This window comes from Ixodes scapularis, unplaced genomic scaffold (assembly GCF_016920785.2).
Source record: "Ixodes scapularis isolate PalLabHiFi unplaced genomic scaffold, ASM1692078v2 PGA_scaffold2__306_contigs__length_199485367, whole genome shotgun sequence".
Classification (NCBI taxonomy): Eukaryota; Metazoa; Arthropoda; class Arachnida; order Ixodida; family Ixodidae; genus Ixodes; species Ixodes scapularis.
In genome coordinates this window covers 112452270-112478244 of record NW_024609857.1, presented here as the reverse complement: position 1 = coordinate 112478244, position 25975 = coordinate 112452270, and the positions used below count along the sequence as shown (strand labels likewise).

The 25975-nt window shown below is 46.5% G+C and overlaps 2 protein-coding genes and 1 pseudogene across 2 annotated transcripts; 2 read left to right on the top strand and 1 right to left on the bottom strand.

Annotated features, from left to right (window-relative positions):
- Positions 1–753: 753 nt before the first annotated feature.
- On the bottom strand, positions 754–14405 carry LOC120849158. The gene is made up of 10 exons (XM_040221311.1): positions 14386–14405; positions 13964–14175; positions 10456–10545; positions 10310–10366; positions 10184–10213; positions 9669–9743; positions 6377–6457; positions 3507–3754; positions 2608–2770; positions 754–980 (listed from the first exon to the last, which is right to left on the bottom strand). Exons 1-10 carry the CDS (start codon positions 14403–14405, stop codon positions 754–756), a joined length of 1203 nt encoding a protein of 400 aa, XP_040077245.1.
- Positions 14406–17442: 3037 nt separating this feature from the next.
- LOC121836573 lies at positions 17443–18470 on the top strand (annotated as a pseudogene).
- Positions 18471–24416: 5946 nt separating this feature from the next.
- LOC121836572 lies at positions 24417–25771 on the top strand. Its single transcript, XM_042291505.1, has 2 exons — positions 24417–24516; positions 24787–25771. The coding sequence occupies exons 1-2, from the start codon at positions 24417–24419 to the stop codon at positions 25671–25673; spliced, it is 987 nt and encodes a 328-aa protein (XP_042147439.1). The 3' UTR covers positions 25674–25771.
- Positions 25772–25975: the final 204 nt, after the last annotated feature.

Sequence of the window (25975 nt, the reverse complement as noted above, 5' to 3'; positions counted from 1 at the left end):
GCAGTTCAGTGGTCAGCCAAGCTTGGCAAAACGGTCTGAACGCAGCCTGGGCCATGCTGGCAGTTCAGTGGTCAGTCAAGCTTGGCAAAACTGTGTAAATACGGACTGGGCCAGAGTGGCAGTTCAGCGGTCGGCCAAGCTTGGCCAAACGGAGTAAATACAACCTGGGCCACGATGGCATTTCAGCAGTCAGCCAAGCTTGGCAATACGGTGAAAATGTAGCTCGGGCCAGGGTGGCAGTTCAGTCGTCAGCCAATCTCAGCTGTACAGTAAAGCTCGGTCGATTTACCTGCACCGGTGCATAAAAGTGCAGGGTGGTGCTTTCAGTGGTATCTCAATACACACACCAGAAGCACTGCCCTACACTTTTCTGCACCAGTGCAAAAGGTGCAGGTAAATTGAACGAGCTTAGTATAAACACGGTCCATTGCCAAGGACCCATTTCACTTAGCTGTGAGCAAACCTTGCAACCATCCTGGGAGGCCCAATTTGTACCCTTTGATAAGCTTGCATTACATGAGTCTTTGCATCAAGAAATATGATAGTGGACAAAACCCATTTGCAATTACCTAGTTCAATTCGATTTTTCGCAATGTCCTCATGAGTTGCTAAATCGCAACAGAACAAAACAATTTAAAGTCTGCCATTTCAATTTTGCTACAAGTTTGTGGATGGAATGCACGAGAAAGAAGACTCAGAACAATGTTTTTTCTTTTATTTCTATATTTTCAATTTTCGTTTTTGTCCTTGACATCACGTCTGTGAGATGTCGAGGATGTCAGCGTTGACGTCAAAGTCGCCCTCTGGCAGGCTGCTGGGCAGGACAGTGACGAATTGGGCTGAGAGGATGGCCGCGTCTTGAATCTTCTTGGCCATCCTCTCAGCCCTGCCTCCCTCGCGATCCGGGGCCCCAGACAAGTAGTCGCCAATGGCACGCTCCACGTCGACCACGCTGCCTCCCACTCGGCTCCGGATTATAGCTGGAGAAAAAGAAAACAAAAAAACAGCAGAAGCGAATGTTATGCACGCCACAAAGCAAGTCACAAAATGCATTAGGGGCCTATAGAAACAGGGGGAAACTCTCGTGCAGTAATTTATTCCAAGTCGAGTTTAGGGCTGCCGAGAAAGAATTACCATATTTATTCTAAACAGGTTAACCATTTGCTGGAAACTGTTCTTTACCAGTAGGAGTTGATCTGTAATCATAACCAAACAAGGTCGACCTATAGACCAATGCACTGTTTTAAACAAGCCTGCATTTGGCCACATTAAATGTAGGCACTGTGCATGCGCGGAAATGAGCTTCCTGTGAGGTGAGGCGTTTGTGCACGCACCATTTTGACAACAGCGTCACTGCGGTGGCGTGGCATCAAAGCCATGTGTTCGTCTACAAGGGCCTGTTCACACATACATCACAGAACCAACTCAGTGAAAAGCACCGACTTTGCACATGACCAGTGGTGTCACAAGAGGGAAGGGTGGGGGAGGGGGGGGAGTGCACGAGACGAGTGGCTTGCATGCTTTCGCATTCACAACTCGCAAGTGGAAAAGGTGGGGGGGGGGGGGGCACCACCTTAGGTGCAGCGCTCGGGGGGGGGGGGGGGGGGGTGTCATGGCGGGCCACGCAACCCTATAATGGCATCACTGCATATGACCCCACTTTTTCCTGCTCACACACAATTCAGAGCCAGCTTTAGGCATTGACAGCAGTGCTGAATGTTATTTCAACACCAATATTAATCTGCTAACTAACCTAAGAATAAGCTAATGTATTCCCCGTTTGAGAGAACCCAGACGCTGCTCTCACCAGCCACTGCAAAGCAATGAAGCTTCATGCACGCGCACCATGGGCAGTGCATGATTATGAACTCTGAGCTCCATGTGAAATTAAATTTGTGCGACCAGGGGACCTAAGCCGCTGTGAATGACAGAAGAGAGCATGCGTGCTGGACAAAGAGATGAAGAGGCAAAATGAAAAAGAGGTGTAACAGTTGAAAAGGCAAACATAAGAAACAATTAAAACAGGTAACCCCATGAGAGTTCGACAGGACTGCAGTTCCCGACTGTAACAGCCGAAATAATTTTTAACTGGGAATGTATGAATGAGGCTCTACCGTATATACAAACAATACTTAAAATTGAAAGAATAAAATAAAATGTGGAGGACAAGCACAGGACAACCACATTCTTTCGTAATTGTCCTGTGTTTGTCCTTTGCGTGTTATTCTTTCAATCTTAAGTATAATTTTCAACTCAGTGCAATTTGTTTAGAGTCCCTGAAAGATTAAGTTTTTCATAACATGGTGCATTACTTGAAACATCAGCTCACCGCCTAAGATCACTAGCCAGAAGGGAAAAGCCTCGACTTGATTAGAAAATCAGGGGAAATGACTAACCATGATGATAAAGAAAGTGCTTGCTTTATAAACACTTATTCAGGAATTATATGAAAATACTCTTGCCACTTTACGCGCACGTTTACAAACCACAAATTTTGCTTAAAACTGATCCAGTAATTCTTCAGATTCTTGGCAGCTGACAAATTAAAAGAAAAAAGTTCCCATCATTTTTAATTAGCAATGAAGGTGTGGAATGAAAACACCTTACCAACGGCCACGGCACAGAGCTGCGTGCCCCTGAACGGCCGCTTGTTGCCCCTGCGGCCGCAGATGCTGAAGTGCATCTGCACCTGCTTCCGCAGGAGCCGCTCCAGGGTGCGCCGCACAGCCTCCGCGATAGTGTTGCCACCCAGGCCGGAGAGCTGCTCCTTCTACACGAATAAAAGAAAAAAATATTGCACTTTAAGAATCACAGTTCATTTAATATGAGTAAGATGAAAACTGACTATGGTATGGCATCCATCTCACCTAAGTGAAAAGGTAATGTGAAATTGCATTAACTCTGTTGACAGTATTTACTACACTATTATATAAAAGAGAGTACGGAAGATCTAATGAAAATAAACCCTGAAGAAGGGGAGCAAGGGAAAAAAAAGGACAAACACATATCTCGAAACACACCTAGCTGCATTTGGAGATTTGTGTTTGTCTTTTGTCGCCATACCTTTTCTCCAGAGTTACTACTGTTATTGTCCAGCTAGCTTCCACCTCTGCAATTATTGCATTATCATCATACTGAAGATCGATCCAGACTTTTACTGAAAGTAATTAATAGATCAGGTAATTGGCCCCTGCTGTTCTTGATGTTCTTGTTGCCTTCTTCCCTTCATTTTATACTTTCCAGCGAGCACTGATTGCCCTTAATCATTCTATATGCCCCTGTTCTTGACTCAAAAGTATGTAGAGGTGTGAAAACAATAAGGCCATATCTTCAATCGTAATGCTGCCTTAATAAGTGGCTGTCTGTGACTAAATAGAGATAATGGTTAAGCTAACATTTTGGTAAAGTTTAGATACGAAGCAGTTGAACATATGCCGTCTCTCCATTTCTCAAACCGGTTGAGCCACAAGGCACTAACATATAGTGAAAAAAAGTTTGATATTCACCAGGACAGCCTGATCAGGGGGGTTGATGAGGCGCCTCTCTGCTGCCTCAAAATCTTCCATTGTCGCCAGCGGTAAAATAAAAACCGCTGGCGGCACTGGGGCATCAGGCGGGCAGTTCGCACGCTCAAGCTGAGCGATGCGCACTGCCAGCTGTTCCTGGTTTGCCAGGACCTGCGCCGTGTCCTGGCGGAGAAGGTGCACCTCGTGCCGCACATCCAGCACCACCTTCAGTAGCTCCGACTGGAAGGCTAAAATAGAGGCAAAAAAAATTCTTGTGGTCAGAGATCTACGAAGGAAACGTGCTGAAAACAACACTTCACCTAAGACTAAAAAGAAAAAAACAATGATAAAAAAAATTATAGCTCAAAAAAATATTTCCAAGCCTTATGCAATTGATGGCAGCAAATGTAGGCCGTCCTGCCAGTGGATCTTTCATCGCACATATTGTTTACGTCCAAGCAATAAATTATATTTTGTTCCACCTTTCGAGAGACCAGAAACCTACAAATCATAGACGTGATTGTAGCTTCAAATTTAGCTACTTTAGAAATTCCAGCTCCAAATCTGTACCCGTTATCACCTCAAGGACCACAGTAAAAAAAAGTCCGGCTCCTAGCGGATCATTACTAATTTCCCCCTTTATGTAGAGAATTAAGATACATGCAGGCACATTTTACATCAAATATATATTATCTTATGGAGCCGTACACATTTCAAATGCCAAAAGCATTGCTGCCTCCTCTGACAACGAAATCGTATGAGAACTACTACTTGCAGCGTATGATTAATGTGCAAAAGTTCATTTTTTTCTTAAGGTGAAAACGAGTATAGCTATATTTGAAAATGATATCCCCAAATTTAGCTACTCCCCCCCCCCCCCCAACCACTCCCCTTGGCCAGTGACCATGGAAAGCAGGGTTTGGGGGGGAGGTGAGGTTTGAGGGCAGCACTGTTGAAGGCCTAGGGTGGCAAAATGTTAAGTTCACCTCTCGTCACAAGACTTTCGGAAGGGGCACAGCGTCACTGAAGGTGCGCAGCCTCATGATACGTTGTGGCACTGGACTGGTGATTATGGTTTATAGCATCTACTACCGTCTTGTGAAAGGTGAAATAGAGCAGAGGAAACAGCCTCATCACTCCACAAGATTTCAACACAATAGGTAAGCTTCTTAAAACAAGCTAAACATTAGTCACTTTTCTTAATCAGGCACTAGTTTTTTTTTAGATATTTGAATAATAAAAATAAAACAGCTGTCACTGATAATAAAAATAAAACAGCTAGCTTGAACATGCAAATCAACCCAAGCTATGGGCACCAGGTTGCCCCACCTAGCCCAGAGTGGCGGAGGGGTTAAGGTCGCAGGTCTTTCTCCGCCACCACTACTGCCGGCTAAATGGTGCCACCTGCTGCCCTATGTGTGTGCTTACTTGCACAGTCACCGACATTTTTTACTGATGTAAGCGATTGCTGGCATCATGTGTACAAAGTCTGCTTTGGGGTCCCTCAAGGCACTGATACCGACGGACGTTGGGGTTCCTTAAGATACTGATATCAATGCCACTGATAAAGAGGTCGCAACCGTTGGACATATGGAAAACTATTTTATCTCAGAGTTGATGAAATGACATGTCGCAACTAGGATTCTTTCATGTACTATCGGGGAAAAATGAAATGCGAACAGAGGAGCGCGTGGCTCGCGGTACAGGCTGCGCCGCCTGGAAGTGAGCCTAGGAGCGAGGGTGCGTGGCCTACTCCGACGTGTTCACGCCCCTCCCTCTGTGCTCCTCAAGCTTCAGCAGTGCGCCTCTTAGTGCGCTGAAAGCTATCGCCGCTATCTTTGCTGGCTCAGCGCGAGCGGTGGAAAGAAGCTCGCCGCACTCGCCGAGCAGGCAAAGATAGCGGTGACGGCTTTCAGCGCACTGAGAGGCGCACTGCCGAAGCTGGGCGAGCGCCAATCGAGGGGCGTGAACACATCGAAGTAGGCCACGCACCCTCGCCCCGAGGTTCACTTCCAGGCGGCGCAGCCTGTACCGCGAGCCACGCGCTCCTCTGTTCGCATTTCATTTTTCCCCGATAGTACACTTTGCTCAGGTTGGCAATACTTGCACTTTCATAACGATTTTGTTTATTTTTTGCTTAGGAGCATGAGAGGTCTTCAATTTGTGATTCTGGAGTATGATCGTTTGTATACGGAGTATTGCCATAACTGCAGACTTACGGCAAGGCCACGTCGAGGCATGTCCAACACTCCTGTTTTGGTGTAAGCACCGAGTGCCTGACTTGGGCCTCAAAACGTTTATTTAACAAGACCCCCGCCGCTGCCACCTGTCGGTGCCACAGTGCAACTGCCATCATGACAAGCATCAATGTTCAAAAGGCAGAACTGGTCTCATACAAAGCTAGAAGTATGAACAGATAGGTTTCAAAGGTGCCCCTGCTGCACGAGGATTCATACAGCCAAGGCACATTTTCTAAAGCAAGAAGGCTTGCCATTCACGTTAAGGTTTCAAAGGTGCTTCTGCTGCACAAGGATTCATGCAGCCAAGGCCTATTTCTAAAGCAAGGGGACTTGCAATTCATGTTGAAGTGAGATTATGTAGATATCAGCAATGACCGGTTCATGTAAAGATGTCAAACATGTTGTTCTTAACAGGCAATCAAACATCTCATTCTTGAAATGTAAAACACAGCATTACGAGTGATAGGCAGGTTTTGTTTTGGTGGTCGAACTATATCGAGAGTATGGGCATTTAATGCCATACTAAGGGCATTGGAAAAATGAAATGTACAGATGTGATTGTGCCAGTCTTCTAAACTTGGTCAGGTCAATATTAAGCAGTGATCGTAATGAAACATCTGGTATGCTTACGGGACATGGTAGCCTCAACCACCTCAGCTGCCTCAGCTGCCTCCAAATTCCGCCTCCTGGGGGCTTGCCGCTCTGCCAGGGCTGTGGTAAAGTATGTTTTAGTCTCAGATTAAGGTCTTTCAACTCGTCACACAAGTCATTCACACTTTTCAGCAACTACATATCAGCCATTTTGGCACAGCCAGTGTCCATCTCTGCCCAACATCTCAAGGGCAGTCAATGTCAAGAAATCTGACAGATACGCTTCAAATGCACACCTTTTTGGGAGGCAAAGTATGTTTGTCAGCTCCACTTCCAAAATGAGCATAAGGTGTCCAAAGCTTAAGCTTGGTGACTTCTTTTATAAACGGTTTTCGAGGCAAGCAAAAAATTTTATGAATGACCGGAGGCAGCAGATTAGAGGCGACAGCAAATTTTCTGCAGTCTGCCAAAAAAATGTGCATGTGAAACGTGTCATCACAAATGCCGGTATAGACAGCCTTTTTTAAAGGGATGCTGAAATGAAAATTAAAATATACTTCCCACGTTAAGAAAGAAGTTAAATGTAATCACTGAAGTCAGCTAATGACAATCACACGTTAGTATTTTTAACAGATGGTTATATTTTTCGTTCCAAACAGCCAATTCCATCAAGAGCAGCTGTCGGAGAGCACTATGCTTCTTGAGAAAACCAGCACCTCCAGCGCGCTCGTGATGTAAGGTTTAACTTCGCGGGCAAGGCTACAAGGAGGCTGGTGTGGTTGTGAACTGTGCCACTTGGTAGTGTCAACATGTTACAATCTGGCGGTTCAAGAGGCCCGCTTCCCGCAGAAGTTGAATAGGCACGGGAGAGAAGGGAAGTTCGGTTCCGCCAAGGGAGAGAAGGGAAGTTCAGTTCCGCCAAGTTTAACAGTCTATGCACGCTCAGAGCTTAGCACAATACCTCTAGGGAGTGGCACTGCTTTTATGTGAAGTTTTACTTAACGTTCGGAAGCATCCACCAGGTGTAATCTGGTAATAAATTTTTTTTTTATTTTTTTTTTCGTTTTAAAAAGTTTTTTGGCGTCAATTGAAACTAAAAATTGGCATCTTTGTGGTGTGGCCAAAATGTGCTTGGTATTTAAACCATAAAATAGACTAGGCATTTTGCTGCAGTACCCCTTTAAAGGGATGCTGAACCGAAATTTTGATTACACAAAACACGCAGTAAAAGTGTGCAATGGGATGCTACAAACACCAAAACACCACTCATACAGCGATATCTTGAACGGATGACCAAATTTTTCAAGAAAAGGAGGCGCATTTGAGAGAGATGATGTCGCCATGTTTCTCCGAGAAGGAGAGGGAACGGCCTCGCGTCTTCTCTGCCTCACAGCCTTGAGGGAGCGAAGCGGAGAGAGGAGGAAACTCGGTATAGTGATGTCACGCGCCTCGTCGGCCTAGTTCAATCTGGACCTCTTTTTCCAAAAATGCGGCCATCCATTCGAGATATCGCCTTACGAGTAGTGGTGTAGGGATTGTAGCGTCCCGCCTACATTTCCTGCATTGTTTTTTCTGAAATCCAAATTTCGGTTCACCATCCCTTTAAACTAATAACACTGGCTGTATCAGACGGTGGACAAGGGGAAACATCTCAGCTGTCTCATTTATGCTCATCAAATCATTAATTCCAACAGTTACAATTGTTACAAGAACCTTACATGCAGAGTGAAAGAGGTATAGCAGCTCAAGAGTGAAGCCACTGATCTCTGACAATTTGCTGGATCGCGCATCCCCGCTTGGTTGCTGTAGCACAAATGCGGCCACCGCACAGTCACCTTGCCACAAAAAATCTACCTTTCAGAGCGCAGCTAGGGTGGGCGGCAGCGTGCTGAAGACACGTTTTCTGCTTACTTATTGTCATTTGTCGTAGAGGTTGTTTAAAACCTGGCGTAAATGGTGACCTTCGTTGGCCTTCGAGAACATGAGCAAATTTGTACAAAAGTCCAGCACCAGAGGAGAAAAGCACAACTCCTTGAAAGCAAGTCTAGCCGGTCTAGCGGCATGATAGAAATTTCCTTGGTATGCCAAACTGCTGCATCTCTGTGCCTTCACACACGTGGATAGCGATCAAGAATCGACGCCGTGTTGATGTGTTTTGCATGTGCAACGTGCGTGAAAATCTATGTGCCTCTGGAGCAGCGTTTTACTTTACTGTGGTGACTGTAGTGTCGAGACCGGTTATAACAAAATAGCGGCTACATCAAAGCAATCTCGATTTCCCATTCCCTTTCACACTTCGTTAACCAAAGTCAGTTATAACGAAATAGCGGATACAGCGAAGTGATTTTCGATTCCCGTTGACTTCGTTATAACCGGTCTCGGCGGCATTTGTAAATTGCGGCGTTCGTGGTCCAGATAAGTCTGATGCAGTGGCGACGGACGAGGGGGGGCGGCAGCGGTGGTTGAAGGGAGGCTTTCTTGTGGGCACTTACCGAGGTGATGGAATTCATGAGTAATCGCATGAGGTTACGATAGAGCAGTTTGCAGTAAGTATATATGCAATTATTTTTATAAACAAAATAAAGTGTGCTATTTGAGGCATTCAGCAGTTCCAATGAACGCAACACTTTATGCTTGTTATATAATGAAGCACATAAAAAAATTTTCCGGGTTAGACTCTTTACTGACCCATGAAAATTACAGTATGAATGTTACTGGATCTTATGATTAGGCCTGCGCTGTGCTCTATAAACCGCCTTGCCTGGCGGTGAAGTTTGATCTTTGAGTAGCACCAAGCTGTTAGCTTGACCGGTATCCAAGGATGCGAAGGCACAGAGATGCAGCACTTCGGCGTGCCAAGGAAGCTTTGATCACGTTGCGACACCGACAAGACTTGCACTTGGCGAGTTGTGCCTTTTTCCTGCAGTGCTGTACTTTCGTAAAACTTTCCACGCGTTCTTAAAGGTAATTGTCAACGGTTACACCAGGTTTTCAAAAAATTCTCCGGCAAATGATAACGAACGAGCAGGAACATATCTTCAGCACGCTACCGCCCAGCCTCGCTGCGCTCCAAAAGGTTGATTACCTGTGGCACGATGGCCAACCGGTGGCCGCATTCGAATAGCGGGGAAGCGCAATCCAGCAATTATCGTAGAGATCAGTGAGCGAAGCAGATTAATGCTAGCCACAGTTTGTTGAACATTTAAAAAATAGCTGATAACCTTGTATGTGATATCTCTAGAAATACAAACAAGCGGGTTAAATATACAACTTTCCTATGTCAGTCTAGATTATCTGTGAATCATTGGAAAGAGCCGACTGTGAAACTTACGAGATGTAGGAGCCCGACTTTCTTTGGACCACCCCTTACTGGATGGAGGGTCTGGGGCCCTGCGCTTGGGAGGGGCTGGAGAAAAGTATCACAATTTACTTTCCACATGGGCAATTATGGCTTGGCCAGAGTGCCCCTTTTCTTTCTAAAATCTTAGACAACTTTTATCTACTCGTTTAGAATGCAATGCATGCAAAAGGCATGAACCCCCCCCCCCCTTTTTTTCTTGCTGCCATACTGCCAAAATGGAACATCAGAAAGGTTTAGGCGTGATTTTAAAACAAACTCTCTTTAATTTCATAAATTATTGTTTGCTTATATTCACATAAAAGAGGAATTTTGTATCCACGAGCATCTTTCAAATAACAAAATCTTAAAATCCCAATTCAAATTAACTGTTTTCTAAAGTCAAATGGAGGAATCACTTTTTACAGTTCTAGATAGGTTTGAACCTTCATGAATAACGTGTAGATTCTCATGTGTAAAACATGTGGAAATAAAGCAAGGACACTTACCCCTTGCACAGGCACCTCCCAGGCCAGTAGCTGCAAAATCAATGTCAAGTGTAAATACATTGTCAGTGTCTCTCGCAAGGTAAAAAAAAGATGAAATATATTTTTCTTTACTGTAGGCTAACTCACGTGGAATGGGCACTGAGAGACGCACAGGAGCGTCGGCCGTGTTGTCTCTCCCAGTGGCTAGAACAGACATATTATCAGAATAAAACTAGGTTAAACAAAGAACCATTTCTTCTGCTGAAAATGTTAAATTGCTATGATCAACATACCTCCATCATCGGGCTCCCCGACATCTGTGCTTTCCAAGCACGAGTTCTCCAGCCCCTCGGTGGCCTTCCTTTTGGCCTTCTTGTATGTTTCTTTAAGAGAAAGCAAATTGATACAGACCCACTAATTATTTAGCTCGTGCAAAACCTGGTTTACAATACTGCAATGCCAACCCATAACAGAGCAAAAAATCACTAAAACCAATTTACAATTTTCTAGATATGGTTCCTTTCACAGCTTACAATACCAAAAGGATATATTATTGTAGTGTTCTGCCGGGAAACCGGCATTTGGGGGCAATGCCTGATAGCAGCACTCTTTCAAGATCAGCATTTGTAAAGGCTTCAAATACTTTTTTTTTATGTACAGCACAGTGTGGTGTCTGCTGCTAGCATGAGAAGCGCACTGTTGCTTGCATCATTCTGAAATTTAATGCAAAGGCCCCATATGCAGTCATGGTCAGAAGAAATGCAAAACATCTGCAGCTGCACAATCAGTTGTCGCGATTCCACAAACATCTACACAGAGCAAAATTAACTTTGGCTCAAAAAGCAGCAATGCCGAGAGAATAAACACCCATGACTGAAGCACTTAGTAGTGTATTGGGGTTTATGTGTTGAGAAAATGACTGAGAGAATAAGACGAGAGCTCACAGGGACGTCGGAACACTGAACTCTGGTTGGAATGATTAGTGGTAGAAATAAAGCTAGCTGTTTTTATCTCCACTGCACTCATCAAACGTGTTTGAATTTGAAAGCCCAATGCCGGACGCTGGCATTCCCATTCTGATGTGTTCGACGAGTGCAGTTGAGACAAAGATAGCTAGCTTTAGACCTACGCATCAATCATTCCAACCAGAGTTCAGCGTTTTGACATCCCCATCCAACCTCGTCTTCTCCTCTCACTCAGGTTTTCGCCGCATAAGGTGACACTTTCATTTGTAGGGCGAGTGCAACTTTGAAATGGCGTGCACTAGGAGCAGCCGAAGCAACTTTAGCTGCTGCTTGCGAGCTTCAAATCTGTCCATTGTATGTAAAGCCCCATTCAAGCACTTGCATTTGACTACGAATGAATGAGACACGATCAGCTTTTAGCCTCTTGCGACTGCCTACGACCGGCTGCCATTGCTGGACTGCTGGTCATAGGCCTTCGCAAGAAGCTTAAAAAATCAGTCTTGTCTCAGTCGGTCCTAGTCAAATGCATCTGTGTGTTAACGGGTTTTCATAAGACCTATAAGCCGGAACATGTAAACGTGTGTCACTCAATACAGACATGGCAACCTAGCAAGTGCTACGCTCCCTTTCGTGCGTGTGCAGTGCAAGACTACGGCTTTTTGAAGAACAGAGATACTCCAGGCTCACGCTCGTTTCCTACACTGGCTGCTGACAGTGCTATGGCAACTGTGAGGGAAAACGTGCACGTAAAAGCTCTGCTCTATCGCCACATGATACATATTTTTGACTATGAAATTTCAATTGCAATCATACTCCCAGAGAGCTCGCATTTCATTACCAGTCAAGTTTCTGATGCTGCTGTCAGGTTCGATGGGCTAGCTCAACACCATCTAAAATAATCAAAGCACCTGCACTAGCATTTCGCAGTCATCACAGTGAGATCGAGCACTGAAACAGATCAAGTGCTGCATCTTTCATGTCATTGTGATAATGCTCCGAGCTACTCTTTCCTTTCTGTTATCACAAGTCATATGATTTGTTTCATCTGTCTATATTTATGGTTGCACCAATAAATGGGGGATTCTTGGTCACTCCCGAATGGCTCTCTGGTTGTCTGACCTGTCTGAGACGTCATCTTTGATCGTGTCTGCGGGTTTGTCGGGCTGTGAAGGCTCTGGTGCTGGACGAGGATTCCAGTCTACGTCCGGCAGTAAGACCAGGGACGTAGTCCCTGGTCTTACTGCCGGACGTAGACTGGAATCAGCAGTCATATGATCAATTAGTGAAAATTACTGAAAGCAGTCATATGATCAATTAGTGAAAAGACGGTGAGAGAGCACGTGAGCTGGTGGTAGCTAATCATGTCGTATTGCACCTGAGACTGCGGTGGAAGAAATCGGAAGAACTTTCAGTAGAAGGAACGTTCTCTGTGTCTGTTTGAGACGTTCTCTCTGATTGAGACGTTCTCTGTGTCTGTTCCTTCTACTGAAAGTTCTTCCGATTTCTTCCACCGCAGTCTCAGGTGCAATACGACATGATATGATCAAAACAAGCTTGCCGTCGTCTGTCAACAAACCATTGGAATGCTACGTTTTTGGCGTCGATGTGTGTCCCCATGCTCTTTTCTATGTTGCAATTTTTGCTTCTATGTCCTCCTGGCAGAGTCAGACTACTTTAGCAGCCTAAGCAAAATTAACTAGGCTTGTTTCACTGCATGTGGCGATTCATTCCGCGTAGACGCCGCAGAATGGACGCTAAAGCCTGATTCGCAGGATGAGATTCTGCTTGCTATTTTCAGTCATTATGTCGCTCCAGCTGCAAAAGCATGAACTGTAGCGGAGATGGTTGACGTTGATACGAAAAATTGCAAGCAGAATCAGTCCAAGTGAATGAGACATAACAAGTCGGTGATGGCAACTAGTAACAATTATCAACATCTTGTATCTACTGTTTACACTGAGCCTGCTTACCTTGACCAACCTTCAAAATTAAAGGTCTTTTGAAGGCCTGCGCTTACTCCATATTGCAATTACCAGGTCAATGTTTTCGCTACGGGCCGCTGTCGTTTGAACGAGCAGGAACGTTTGGAAGAGCAGACAACGGTTTGAACGATCAGGCAGCCGTCCGAACTTGAAGACACACTAAACATAGTCCGCGGGTGGTCCAAACAACTTGGCCGTTTTTTTCACATTCATGTTGGAACAAAACAAATGAATTCGATGGCCTTAAGTATCCGCGAATTCAACCCAAAGTGCTTTCTGTACAAGCAATCGTGGTCCAATGCCATCTGGTTTTCCCTTTCACTAGCCCTGTCCATGTTTTTGGATGAACCAAGCAGGCAGAAAACTCATGAATACTGATCTTCAAACCTTTCGCAACTGTTTTGGTACAGCCTCAGTTGCTGCATTTTGACGAGAAGGCAAGTGTTTGCCTGGTTTCTTCTAAAACAACACAGGCATGCACGCCCCGCATGGTGACTTCCACCCACAGCCCCAGACCGGAAGTGTGCCTGACGCACCACCACCGCACCATGACATAACAGAGCTGAATTTGTGTATATATGTAGACAAAGTTTTCGGGATCGAATTGGGTAAATGCTAGATAAACCTTTGTCTTATTAATGTGGCCAGCTTACATTATGGACAATCTTAGGAAGGAACGGAGGTGTCCATATTACCGAGGCATCCCTGTATATGCAAACTACACTCTCAGTCCAAATCTAAACATTGTTTACCTTTAGATATACTACATGATCATATCAATGACTAATGCCCCTAGGTATGTGCAAAGATTTCACAACTTGAAGCCACGAGGATATCATACAAACACCACTTACTGCAATAGGAGAACACCCGCACAGGGTGGAGGGGCCACTCCTCTTCATTCCCAGGTGGGGCCTGAGACTGGGCCAGTTTTATCACTGATGCCGGTGGCACGTTTTTTGGCCAGGAACACATCGTCCTGTCAGCACTGAGCCAGGCCGTCGGAACAGCGGCCACGCTGTCATCCCCGACAAACTCAACCGCACAAAAAGGGCGGTTTTCCTTTCTGTAATGAATATAACATTTTCGTTACTGCAAGGCAAAGCCACAGCTGATTAGCAGTGGGTAATAATTCAAGATTAGGGCCGTGCTGCTGAGAAAGGGAGGATGGGCCTAAGAGGACACGGAATAAGTTGATGAGGGCTCACTCGCGTGGAACTGAAGATGGACAGTTTCTGCGGCCCAGCAGACCCGCCAATAATGAAAGACGTCCGACTCCGTCAAAGGTTTGAGCATAACTGACCTATGATCACGGGCAAGAGCTCGCAATGCACGGGCTCAAGTGCAAGCCCGTGTAAGTGGCACACCGAGTTCGTGGTGTGCCGCACTATTTATTTTTAAATACTGCACAATGTACCTTGGGTTTAACAAAGCGACTAAGAATGAGATAGAGTTCCTGAGGGACGGCAATCAGAGCATTTTATTGGGGAAAAAAAATGAGAGAAAAATCAGATTTCTTTTTTTACCTATGCCTGTTAAATGAAATGTCACAAATGTTTGTTTTTTTCCTAAATTCACACAAAAAGGTGTGCATACTGACCCAAAAAAGAGAAGAGTTTCATATTTTTGTTGTAACTTACGATTAAATTAAGTTTGCTATTTGATATTAAAAAAAATGCATTAATTCACTGATCTCTATGACAATTGTTAGATCACGCTCTCCACTCCGCGAATGCAGCCACCAGACGGCCATCATGTACCAACGGGATGTTGACCAGTTAAAGCGTTTTAAAGGGATACTTCAACGAAATTTGAAATATACCCGTCGTGTTCACAAATAGGCTGAATATGATCCACAATATCCGTAAATGACAATAAAACGTCTGTATTTTGAGCCTGATGGCTGTGTTTTTCGTTATAAACGGCCCACTCTGGCAAGTGCTCGGAGAGCAGCCAGCGGAGAGCACATGGCCTCCGCCGCAATCGTGACGTAGTTTGTCTCGAGATGAGCAAAGCTGCGTCAAGGCTGACATCGAGAAGATGTCCTAGACGTTCCAGCCACGGAGGCGGCTGCTTTTATACGAATTTTGAGCGACGGGTTAATTTTCTATAATCTTGTAGAGGAACAATAGCGGCATTTTGGGACACACAAAATATATTCTCGGGGAGGCGTTAGCAGCAGCCACCGGGTGCTCTTTGCTAATCGTTTAACTCGTTTTCAAATTCCTTTTGTGTCTTTTTCAACAAGAGATTGGTGCGTCTGATGTGATACTGCTCCCTTGAACACGAATAGACCAAGAAATAAGCGCCGAAATTTCGTTGTAGTATCCCTTTAAGAGGCTGGGCGGCAGTGTGCTAAAAGACACGTTTTCGGCTTAATAGCAATCATTCGCTGAATTTTTTTTTTTCCTTGTGTACTTGGTTATAGGTGTTTTTGAGAACACATAGAAATCTTTATGAAAACATAGCACGGCATAAAAAAGTCACAACTCATTGAATGCATGTCTTGCGGCGGGATCAAAGAACATGCCTTGGAATGCTGAAGTGCTGCATCTCCACCCTTGCACACTTGGGTATACTGAACAAGCATTGAAATCGTGTAGATGATGATGAAGGTCTGTCGTGTATGAAGATTTATGTGCCTCTGAAGCAGCGTTTTACTTTACTCTGAAGACTGTATTTGTAACTTGCAGCACTCGTGGGCCAGCAATTAGTTGATTTTGTGCCGACAGAACACAGCGGCGGAGGAGATCGTTCTTTGCCTCCGGGACATTTCTAGCAACCAAATCTGTGGAAGGGAATAGAAATTTATCTTTCTCGATTCCCCATCTCCCACTTCCGACACCCCTGATAGCATAGCTCAAAAGCGTCAATGTGATTTGTAACCCATACATAACTGTGCTGCTCTGTTTTCAGGTGACATGAGTAATTCGGATCCATACGAGTACATTTTAAACACTGCCGATAGCGCATGATAGCAACCACTCATAGTGCAACCAAACAGAACTGCTGGACTATCCAGAGATCTGCGAGTGATATGTATGCGGCAAAGACTTGTAAAAAGCGACACACCTTCAAAACCTTCCCGAATGGTTAACACATTCACACGACGTCTACTTTTTATCAGTGTCCAAGCGTGCGAAGGCAAGGACGCAGCATTTCGGCGTGCCAAGGCATGTCCTCTGATCATGTCATGAGACTTGCATTTGACGAGTTCTGCCTTTTTCCTGCAAAGCTGCACTTTTGTAAAACTGTCCACATGCTCTTGAAGATAACATAGTAACCACAGGGTTTTAGAAACTTTTTTGTCGAATGATGGCAAACAAGAATGTGTTTTCCAGCACGGATGCCATCTAGCCTAATGCTCAAAAGGCTGACTTCCTGTGGGCACAAGATGGCAAATACAAAGCTTTCGGTGGCCTCACTCATGCTGCAGCGACCAAGCATTGTCTACTGGTGATAAGTGTACTGATCAGCACTGATCAGAGCACCAAGCACTGAACAGTGCGACCAAGTAGGGCATTACAGAGTCACATCTTCGCGCTAACTTACCACTTCGGAGCATGCAAAACTTATTCTTAATATTTATTTAGGCTGACAACTGTACGGATACTACCCATTCAGCCCGCTTCAGACGAGGCAACTTTTCAAGCACTTTCGGGGTTGCTGGCGGGTTGTTTCATAGCTTTCCCTAGATCGACACGAATTGCTGAAATCGGGTTCGGCCCCTGTAACGAGTGGGCTAAAGCGCACACCCAGCTCGACGCGCGTGGAGCGAAAGCTCACGCTGCAGAATCCAGGGATCCTGGGTTCGAGCCCCACCCCTGCCCATTTCGATTTTGATGAGCATCGTACCAGCGTGCGGTCGTGTATCACTACTGCATGGTGCACGTTAAAGACCCCACGCTAGCGGTGTACAGCACTGGCTAAATTGCTCATCTACAGCAAGTGACTTGTCGCAACTTTAAATTGCTGACCAACTACAGGCTGTATTCACCAATGTTTGTTTGCAAACAAGCTCGCTGCCGCCCACTATCGGCGGACCCCTGCGCGCTTCCGGTTTTCCTCTTCTTTTCCTCTTGCCACACATCCTTTTGTTATTTGTACTACGTTCTACAAAGCAACGTTACTAGATACTCTTCAGTTCTCAAACTGCGGAGCTTCGCCTGACGCCTATCTGTTGCGCTCCGCTTGGGGGCGCGCGCGACGGAGTTTGCCCGGCATAGCAACACGTGAAACACGTTGCGGGTAGTGTGCGGCGGCGGTGTTTCCGTTTGGTTACGTTTGTGCTCGTAGCCGCGTGTGTTGTGTTTGTGCATCGTGCTGCAGCTGCATGAAGCATGCCACACTCTCGTGCAGTGGTGTAAAAGCGGGGACGATTCTATGCGATTTGCGGAAGAGAAGAGACATTTTTTCAGGCCACCCAGCCAGCGACGCTGACCGCCTTGAACTCTGGAAGCGCGCAGCACCAAGGCTGGACAAAAAGCTTTCGAGCTCGTCTTCCGTTTGCGACCTTCACTTCCACGATAATGACATCTTGAAGGTCTTCGAGCACAACGTTTGTGGTGATGTGGTAGCTATACCGTGCGACAAATAGGCACTGAAGCACGACGCCATGCCTAGTTTGTTCCCGAATCGTCCTAAGCATCTTTTTAAACCGACACGTTAGCGCAAAGCCCCTACTCGCAGACTGTCCCCGGCAAAAAGCAGGCGCCGAAAAGAACAAGGTGAGCGGTCGATTGCAGCAGTTCAAGGCGAGCCGAATGTTGTACTTGTTCGTGTGGAGGACACATTGAAGACCGCTGGAGAGGCTCGTCGATCAAACAGAGCTAGCTTGAGCAATGAGATTCAGGCTAGGCTACTGAAAATGACATTTCCATGTGTTACTCCTGACCAAATGAATGATGAGCACAGCTACTTTAGAGGTTCACCAGACGACAGTGTTGCGTATTACCTATCTGGGTATGTTGTACACAAAATGAGCAAGCGCACAGAGTGCCAGTTGTGCCTGCATGACATTAGTTCAGCAGCTCCTGTCGTCGGTTCTGACGCATACTTGACCATATATCGATCGGAGCTTCAAGGAAGGCAGCCTGAGGCACCCCAGCAGTTTGACTCTCTCGTGACGAGGAAGGTCTCTGTGGGGACTTGTTTTGGAAGGTTCTGGACAAGCTGGATAAGTGCAATGTAACGCGGCTGGGTTGTGGTCAGCACAAGCCCACGTTCATGTGCCAAATGTTGTATTTTCTTTTTTTCTCTTTTTTTGTCACGCGGATGCATTTTTACGCGAGGGATATCAACTGTCGCCTGCAATTCTCGAGAGAGTCGCCATCGCCAGCAAAAAAAGCTCGTCTATCATGAAACCGCGTTCAACAATTGCATTGTGTGTGCGTCTTTGTGTCTCGCACTAAGTGCTTTTCGCGCCACCGAGAGAATAAAGTTTCTTTGCTTTGCTTATTTTTCGTTTTCAGTAACGAGTACGCAAAGAGTGGCGGTGATACTTTCCGGGCAGCTTCGCCGCTGCTGCTTTTTCCTGTTCATTCCACTCATTTAGAGCCTCTGCCCAACGTCTGAAGAGGTCCCTAATGACTGCAAAAATCGGAGGCGCATTGCATGACACAATTCCAAGGCAAAGATTGCCCTAATCTTAGACAAACCCCAGAGATTGGGGAAAAGATGAAGGACAACACAACACACCGAGTGTCACACAGAGTTGAGACTGTGTTGTTTTGGCCTTCGTCTTTTCCCCAGCCTCGGGGGGTTTGTCTAAAATTATGTTAAACCTTCACCAGCTCGTTTGCGCCCTAACGTTTTCGTAACTAATTTCATTTGCTGCACAAACACCCAGCGCGTTGCGCTACGAAGCGCAGGGCACCGGGCTAACGGTGGCCGCCGCGCCATCTGGCTAGCGGAAACGAAAATGGGCCACGCATCGACGGCCGCCGCCGGGGGAGTTTGATAACTGAAGGTATTTAGTAACGTTGCTACAAAGCGCAGGTTCTTACAAACCTATTACAGGTACCTCTCCGAAGGAAAATCTTATTTTCTGATCGCTGTGTGTTACTGAAGAAATAAATACACTACCGGAAGTCTACTGGGGCACCAAATACTGTGGCGCCCTCGTGGTACTAACTTCCACCGAATGCGGTGAATAAATATCCCCATAACCCAATTTGCTTTTTTTTTATGATAACTGAAGACTTGGTTCTGGTTTGAAATTAATCGCTTTTGGAAATGAACTGTTTCAGAAAGATGAGTTTGTATTTTTAACGCAATTTAAAGATATAAAAACATGTTTTTAGCATGTAACTGTGCGTCTAAATAGTGCAAGGAAAATAAAATTTCCTGATGATGATGGCAAGTCGTAGCAATTCGGCTGCTGCGTGCGAATGCGGGAGGTCCGTGCTGCTGGTGTTGCGACGTAAAGTTGCTGGGCGAAATTGCACGCGCACTGGGCGAAATAGCACGCGCACTTGATGTCATTGAGTGCGCGTGCAATTGTACTGCATCTTTATACAACCGCGTTCGCAACCGCTTTGCGAACGCGGATCCGCTTTCAGTGTGAATGAGCGGTGAAGCGGGCCTTAAGGGCGGTTCAGACACTTGCGTTTGAGTGCGTTTGACTGCGTTGCGTCGAGAACGGAAAGCGAGTCACCGGCACATCTGTGCTTCGTATGAAGCGTGGATTCCAATTCAAGGAATCATCTTAGCACGCGATATAAGCAGCAGGGATGTCCTGGTTTCTCGCTGCCGCAACGCAGTCAAACGCAACTGTCTGAACCAGGCTTTAGGGTGTTTTGGTAGACCGTACGCTTTCAGGTAGCGTGCCCAGAGATAGCGTGCCCAACCCATGCTTCAAAATGACGGCACGAGCTCCCCCTAGCAAAGCGGAGCTCGAGCGTACGGTACTTCACGAGTAATAGCGGGATAACTGAGCGCGCGAGCTTCTCAACGAGCGTCGCTCGAGCAGCAACATCGTTGTGCGCTCAAGAGACGAAGATGCACGGAACGCGGTGACGCACACACTGCGCCATCTCAATCACACTTCGACAAACTCTTGTGCTCTCTGCTCTGTCAGTACGCCCAATCGCATAGTTCCGCATTAAAACTTCAGCCGTGCTCGAAAGTCAAGTAATAAAGGGGTCACTTACCCGGGCTGCCAGGACATCGTCGACGTTGAGTTTGTTGCGTCGTTGCAGCAAAAAGAGAATTACACCGCTCGAAATAATCGATACGAAAAACGAAAGTACTAAAAAAATAAATCCCTAAATCTAAGAAATCTAAATACAAAAATAAAAACCTGCTCACTACGGAACCTCGTGCTCGGAAGACACGGGGACACAACACGAAATAATCGTTACAAAAACGATAGTCGATAGTACTAAAAAAAAACACCTAAATCTACGAAATCTAAATACAAAACAAAGAAAAGCTGCTCAGTGCAAAACCTCGTGCCCGAAAGGAGACCTAAATTTACGAAACTTAAATAATACGAACCAAAGAAAAGTCGCTCAATACGGAACCTCGTGCTCGGAAGGAAACACGGGGACACAGATGAAGAATACAATTACACAAAACGAAATAATCTATATAAAAACTAACGTAATCTACGAAATCTAAATAATATTAAACAAAGAAAATGCGCTGCTCGGTGCGGTACGTCGTGCTCGGAAGAAGACTCGGGAGGCACGGGGACAGACCTGTAGAATCACGGAAGCCGAGGGAGAAAAGGGACCTAGGGATGTAGGGAAACAATCGTAAATTGCGTTGGGCGATAACTCGCGCCATCTGGCAAAAAACAAAAAAAATATTAGGTGTCGTTGATTAGTGGGCGAGCATTGTTTTCTCGCACCGCTCGCACCGTGCGAGCTGCCTAGCATCTGGTGCCGCGTTAACCAGGGGCGGATCCGGGGGGGGGGGGGGGGGGGGCGACGGGGCCGGCCATTCCCCAGACAGTCTACTCCCCCCTCCCCTTTCCCCTCATCTAGGAAGGCAATTTTACCTAGTTGAACCCCCCCGGTGCGCAGACGAAAGAATGGGAGAATAGTATCCTTACAAATGTTTTGCCCCCCCCCCCCCCAAAAGGGAGTTCTGGATCCACCCCTGTTGTTAACAAGCACAACGCAACGTTTGAATTGATCAAATTCAAACGCGAACACATCGAGGGGCGTGAAACAAAAATATTGTTTTGCACATTTCACTGGTGAATGCAGGTCTTGCTACTAGTTCAGACATTTGCGTCGGTTGCGGGCATAGCGCAGCGAACGTCGATTGAGGCAACCTGGACAACCATATGACTCGTGATTACTTCACGAAGCTGCTTTATTCTCAACGGCGAACCAACGCCTCTACCATTGCAGTCATTTCAATAGCACTGAGCATGACTGTCAAAACTAGGCATAAGAGGCAGGGTCTAGGACCATTCGTCAAAAGCCCATAAGAGGCAGGGTCTAGGACCATTCGTCAAAAGCCCATTCGCCGACAGACAACTGGTAGACGGACAATTCGTCGAATAAGACAGTTCGCACTAGGCGAATTAGTCGAACGGGAAACTTGTTGAAGCGGCCCGTTCATGTAAAAAATATTCATCGAAAGAACTACAACAATGTTGGAGTGATGAGCCTATAGCCGGTGACAGGTCAAGAACGAAGCGGAAGCTCCTCCCACCCCTTTCCTCTTTAGTGGAGCGAATGGTGGAGGGGAGGTCGCCTCCTCTGCAGCGTTCGATCTACAAAGTGGGAAGAGGTGGGGGGAGCGTCTATCCGGTGAGCTTAATTGTCCGGTGAGTTCCTGTCTGGGATTCGAGATCTTCTATGCTCAATGGCACTGCTTTGATGCCATTTTATTGAGAGAAACCGAAGATGTATCACAGCTGAAATTAGAACTGCTGAGGTACCCAGCGGATTGTATTGTCATAGGTTGGCACACTTTAGCACATGGCAGCCATTCTGCTTAAACAAAGCCCAGGGATCCTGCGCTCAAGCCTCACCCATATGACAAACTCAGGCTTTTGTAACGAGAGACAAATAGCCTTATGTGGAGTTTGGTGGTTCACTAAGTTCACAAAGCTCACGGTCTCGGGTTTTAAGACGGCTGGGAGCATTTTTGACTACGAACGTGCTATAGTCTATTGTTATTGTGTTTTTATTGAGGCAAAGCTCACTGTTTTGAGGTTTTGCCAGGAGTGGTCACAGGCCACTGTTTTTGGAACTTGTAAGGGAGCACCCGAGAAACAAGAACAGTGTTTTTCGGCCTGGATAAATTAAATATTCACCGCGAAAAGCTCAAACTTCACGAGAATGTGATGCAAGCGGTTGGGATAGAACGCGGAAGTTTGAAAACGTTACGATATCTGAATAAAAAAAATGACAGAGAAAATAAATTTCTCTACGAGCCGACACGTCCACCTAAGCCTAATATCGTAAAAACAGAATTTGACATTGCGGACGATTTTGGGACTCATATCAAAGAAAAAAAACAAAAAAACTTGTCAATGAAAGAGAATATTGTTTTCGTTCTTGGTGAGAAGTTTTTTTTTTCCCCCGCTGGAAATAGATGCCACAGCTGGCGCCCACATATTAGGCTTATGTGACCCGATCCAAGCAATGTTGTGTTGTCAAACTTCCGCGTTATATCCCAACCGCTAGCGTGCATTCTCGTGGAGTTTGAGCTTTCTGTGATTTATAGTTTATTTACCTGGGCAAAAAAACACGGTCCTTTGGCTTACGTGATAAAGCAAGCAATCATGTCATCGGTGCATCTTTTCAAGCGAAGTGCTCACGTTCGCTTGTGCCCCACTCACTGATAGTACAGCCATAGGTACAACCTCGGTACAATACTGATAAAGCTGGTGGCTCGAGCGTGTGGCTCCAACTTGGGGTTCATTCTCACGTCCTCTAACGAAAGTGAGACAATATAAATAAAAAAAAAAGTGATTTTCATGTGCTCCAGCTAGCAACTTCTACACCGGCAGGGAGTTCTTTCACGCTCGAGGAAGCTCGCACTGGAGCGACCGCGTAGCCAGGACGGCCACCCACCCCAAGGCCCAAAGTCAGGGTTGAAGGACCCTGCTGCGTAGCGATGGAATTACGACCGATTTAATAAACCACTTCTTTAACGTAGACGCTGTAAGCACCCGATAGAGCAGCACCGCTTGCTCGACATTGAGTTGCTCATGCTCTTGTAAAATTATGTGCAAGACAGAAGCTTTAATTTTACTATAGGAAAACGACGAAAAATTCTGTAGCTGTTGTGCCCAGATGTCACCGTTCAGGAGGAATCTCAAGAAGGGCATAAGCGGCACAGCTGGTACAGCGGTACAGCGGCACAGGCTACTCGTGGCTGGTGGTGGCTCTGTCTTGGCTTTACTCGGTTGGAGGCACCTATACGTGATCAGATGCTCACTACACTGATCAGTGGTTCACTACAATGCCTCGTCAGCCTCGTTGTCAGCCGCTCGCGGCCTAGCCTCTCGAGTACTGTATGTTCTGAACTCTTTCCTTCAGGTGCCTTCCCGCGCCCCCGACCCTTCGTCTTTTCCGCAGGCCCACGCAGGCCCTGCGCTCCTTTTATTTTACGGGCGACCGCTTTTCTTTTTATTTACTTGACTCATTTGTTCCCCTCACCAAGCTGATCAGCATGAGTTCGAGGTGGAAAAAGCCACGAACATTGCGAAAGGAATTTGATGAAATCGCAAGTAGGATTGCGGCCGCAAACGCTACGGCCGCCGCCGGAAGGTCCACCGCCGACGCCGCTTCAAGCGACTCTTCAAGGGACGCAACAAGCAGCGCTTCAAGCGATGACGAACCTTGCCCCGGCTCTTGTGGAAGCAGCACAACTGACGGAAGTGGAGCTGACCCTGCGACAGGCTGCGACCCAGCAGACGCGCTTGCATCTGAAGACGAGCCATGCAACGCAAGTTTCGAGGTCAGCGGAGCTAGCTCGGAAGACTGTCCGCGCACGGCCACGGAGGAACTGGCTATCTTAGCGCGTCGTTTCAACTTCACACATGAAGCAGTGAATGAGACCGCTGCTGCGTTAAGGAGACTCGGCCACGACGTCCCTAAAGATGCCCGAACTATTCTCGGCACCGAGAGGAAGGCCCCGCTGGAGCAGGATGGAACTTTTATTCATTTTGGGCTGAAGAAAGGTATCGAGCAAGCCCTGCAAGGGAAAACAGTGCCACAGGAGCTTCTCCTCCAAGCAAACATTGATGGGCTCCCTCTTTATAAGAGTTCAAACATTGGCTTTTGGCCAATTCTTTGTCGCCTGACAAACTGTGGTGAAAGCACCCCTTTTGTTGTCAGTATGTTTTGCGACAGCGGCAAGCCTCCAGACCTCTCAAGTTTTCTTGACCCCTTCTTGAAGGAAATTCAAGAGATGACAGCCAACGGCTTCGTTTACAAAGGTTCGTGCCTAACCGTCCATTTAACAGCCGTCATATGCGATGCTCCTGCAAGGAGCTTTGTTAAGAAGGTCAAGGGCCATACTGGGTATCATGGCTGTGAGAGGTGCTGCCAGAAGGGTCGGCACATTGAGGGAAGGATGACATTCCCGGAACTTGAAGCACCAAAACGAACTGACAAGTCATTTCGTGACCAAGAGGACCCATTGCACCACGTGGGTGACTCGCCGTTCACTCTGCTGAAAAATGATATAATTTCACTTTTCCCCCTAGACTACATGCACCTAGTGTGTCTAGGTGTGATGCGCCGCCTGCTTCAAACATGGGTTAGGGGGCGTGGATCGTTGAGGACCACGCAGAAAGAAAAACTCAACAGAAGACTAAAGTCGTGTGCCAAAGTATTCCCCCGACACTTCCAACGGAAGCCCAGAGGTGTGGACGAGGTCGACCGGTGGAAGGCAACAGAATTCCGGACCTTCCTCTTGTATGTTGGACCTGTTGTTTTGAGGGGCCTGCTTCCAGATCACCAGTACGAACATTTTCTCTTTTTGCATGTGGCCATAAGAATTCTTGCATCACCAGCTCACCACGTTGAGCATAACGTCTATGCCAGAGACCTGCTTCGTTTTTTTGTGCAGGAGTATGGCACCGTAGGACTTTACGGAGCACGGTTTTTAACATACAATGTACACACATTGAGCCACCTTGCCGAGGAGTGCCTTGTCCATGGACCGCTTGACGCATTTAGTGCATTCCCTTTCGAGAGTTTTCTCGGAAAACTCAAGCCCCTGCTGCGAACACATAGCAACCTTTTGGCGCAAGTTAGCCGCAGGCTTTCTGAACATGCGGGAGCAACATGCTTCTGTGTTGCAAAACGAGTCACCCACACCATCAACAAAGGAGACTGCTACCTGATCAGGAAATCCCCAGTCATCGTTTTAGAGGTGTCTCAAAGCACGTGCGAAGTCGCTTCATTAACAAATGCTAGGAACTTTTTCGATGTTCCGATGAAATCATCTGCCCTAGACATTTTTAGAACCGATGGCCAGGACACTACAGTCAAGATATTGCAGATCTCAGATGTTCATGGGTCCCAACAGTGTCTTCTTTTGCCCTCCAAGTCCGGCCATGTTGCCTTTCCACTCCTCCATATGCAGTAACTCCTTATCTTTCCCTCGTTTGTTGTTTTCGGCTGGCCAGAACTCTCTGCCGGACATTTGCTGAAACCTGCCATAGAGGCTGTCGTCGGCTGTCTTGGTGGCTGCTTGGAAGTTCTTTCCCGGCAACACGTGCGTGGTTGTTGATCAGTGTGTGGGGGTGCAAGCTGCTTTCCTGCGGACATGGCTGTCTCCTCTTTTCTCAAGTCCAGACTGGTGCGTGGAACTGAGTGTTCGGCCTGTTTTGCTGCAACATTTGGCTGGCTGGAACCTTCTGCCGGACATTTGCTGAAACTTGTCGTAGA

Bases quoted from the DNA above. Each gene is read 5' to 3' on its own strand.
- LOC120849158 (XM_040221311.1), bottom strand. From the start codon at position 14,405: ATGCTCAAACCTTTGACGGA. The intron at 6,458-9,668 runs GTAAGTTTCACA...ACTTTACCACAG, and splicing joins AAGTCGGGCTCCTACATCTC to CCCTGGCAGAGCGGCAAGCC. The intron at 2,771-3,506 runs GTGAATATCAAA...TTATTCGTGTAG, and splicing joins CCCCTGATCAGGCTGTCCTG to AAGGAGCAGCTCTCCGGCCT.
- LOC121836572 (XM_042291505.1), top strand. From the start codon at position 24,417: ATGTTTTGCGACAGCGGCAAGCCTCCAGACCTCTCAAGTTTTCTTGAC. The intron at 24,517-24,786 runs GTTCGTGCCTAA...TTTTCCCCCTAG, and splicing joins CAACGGCTTCGTTTACAAAG to ACTACATGCACCTAGTGTGT.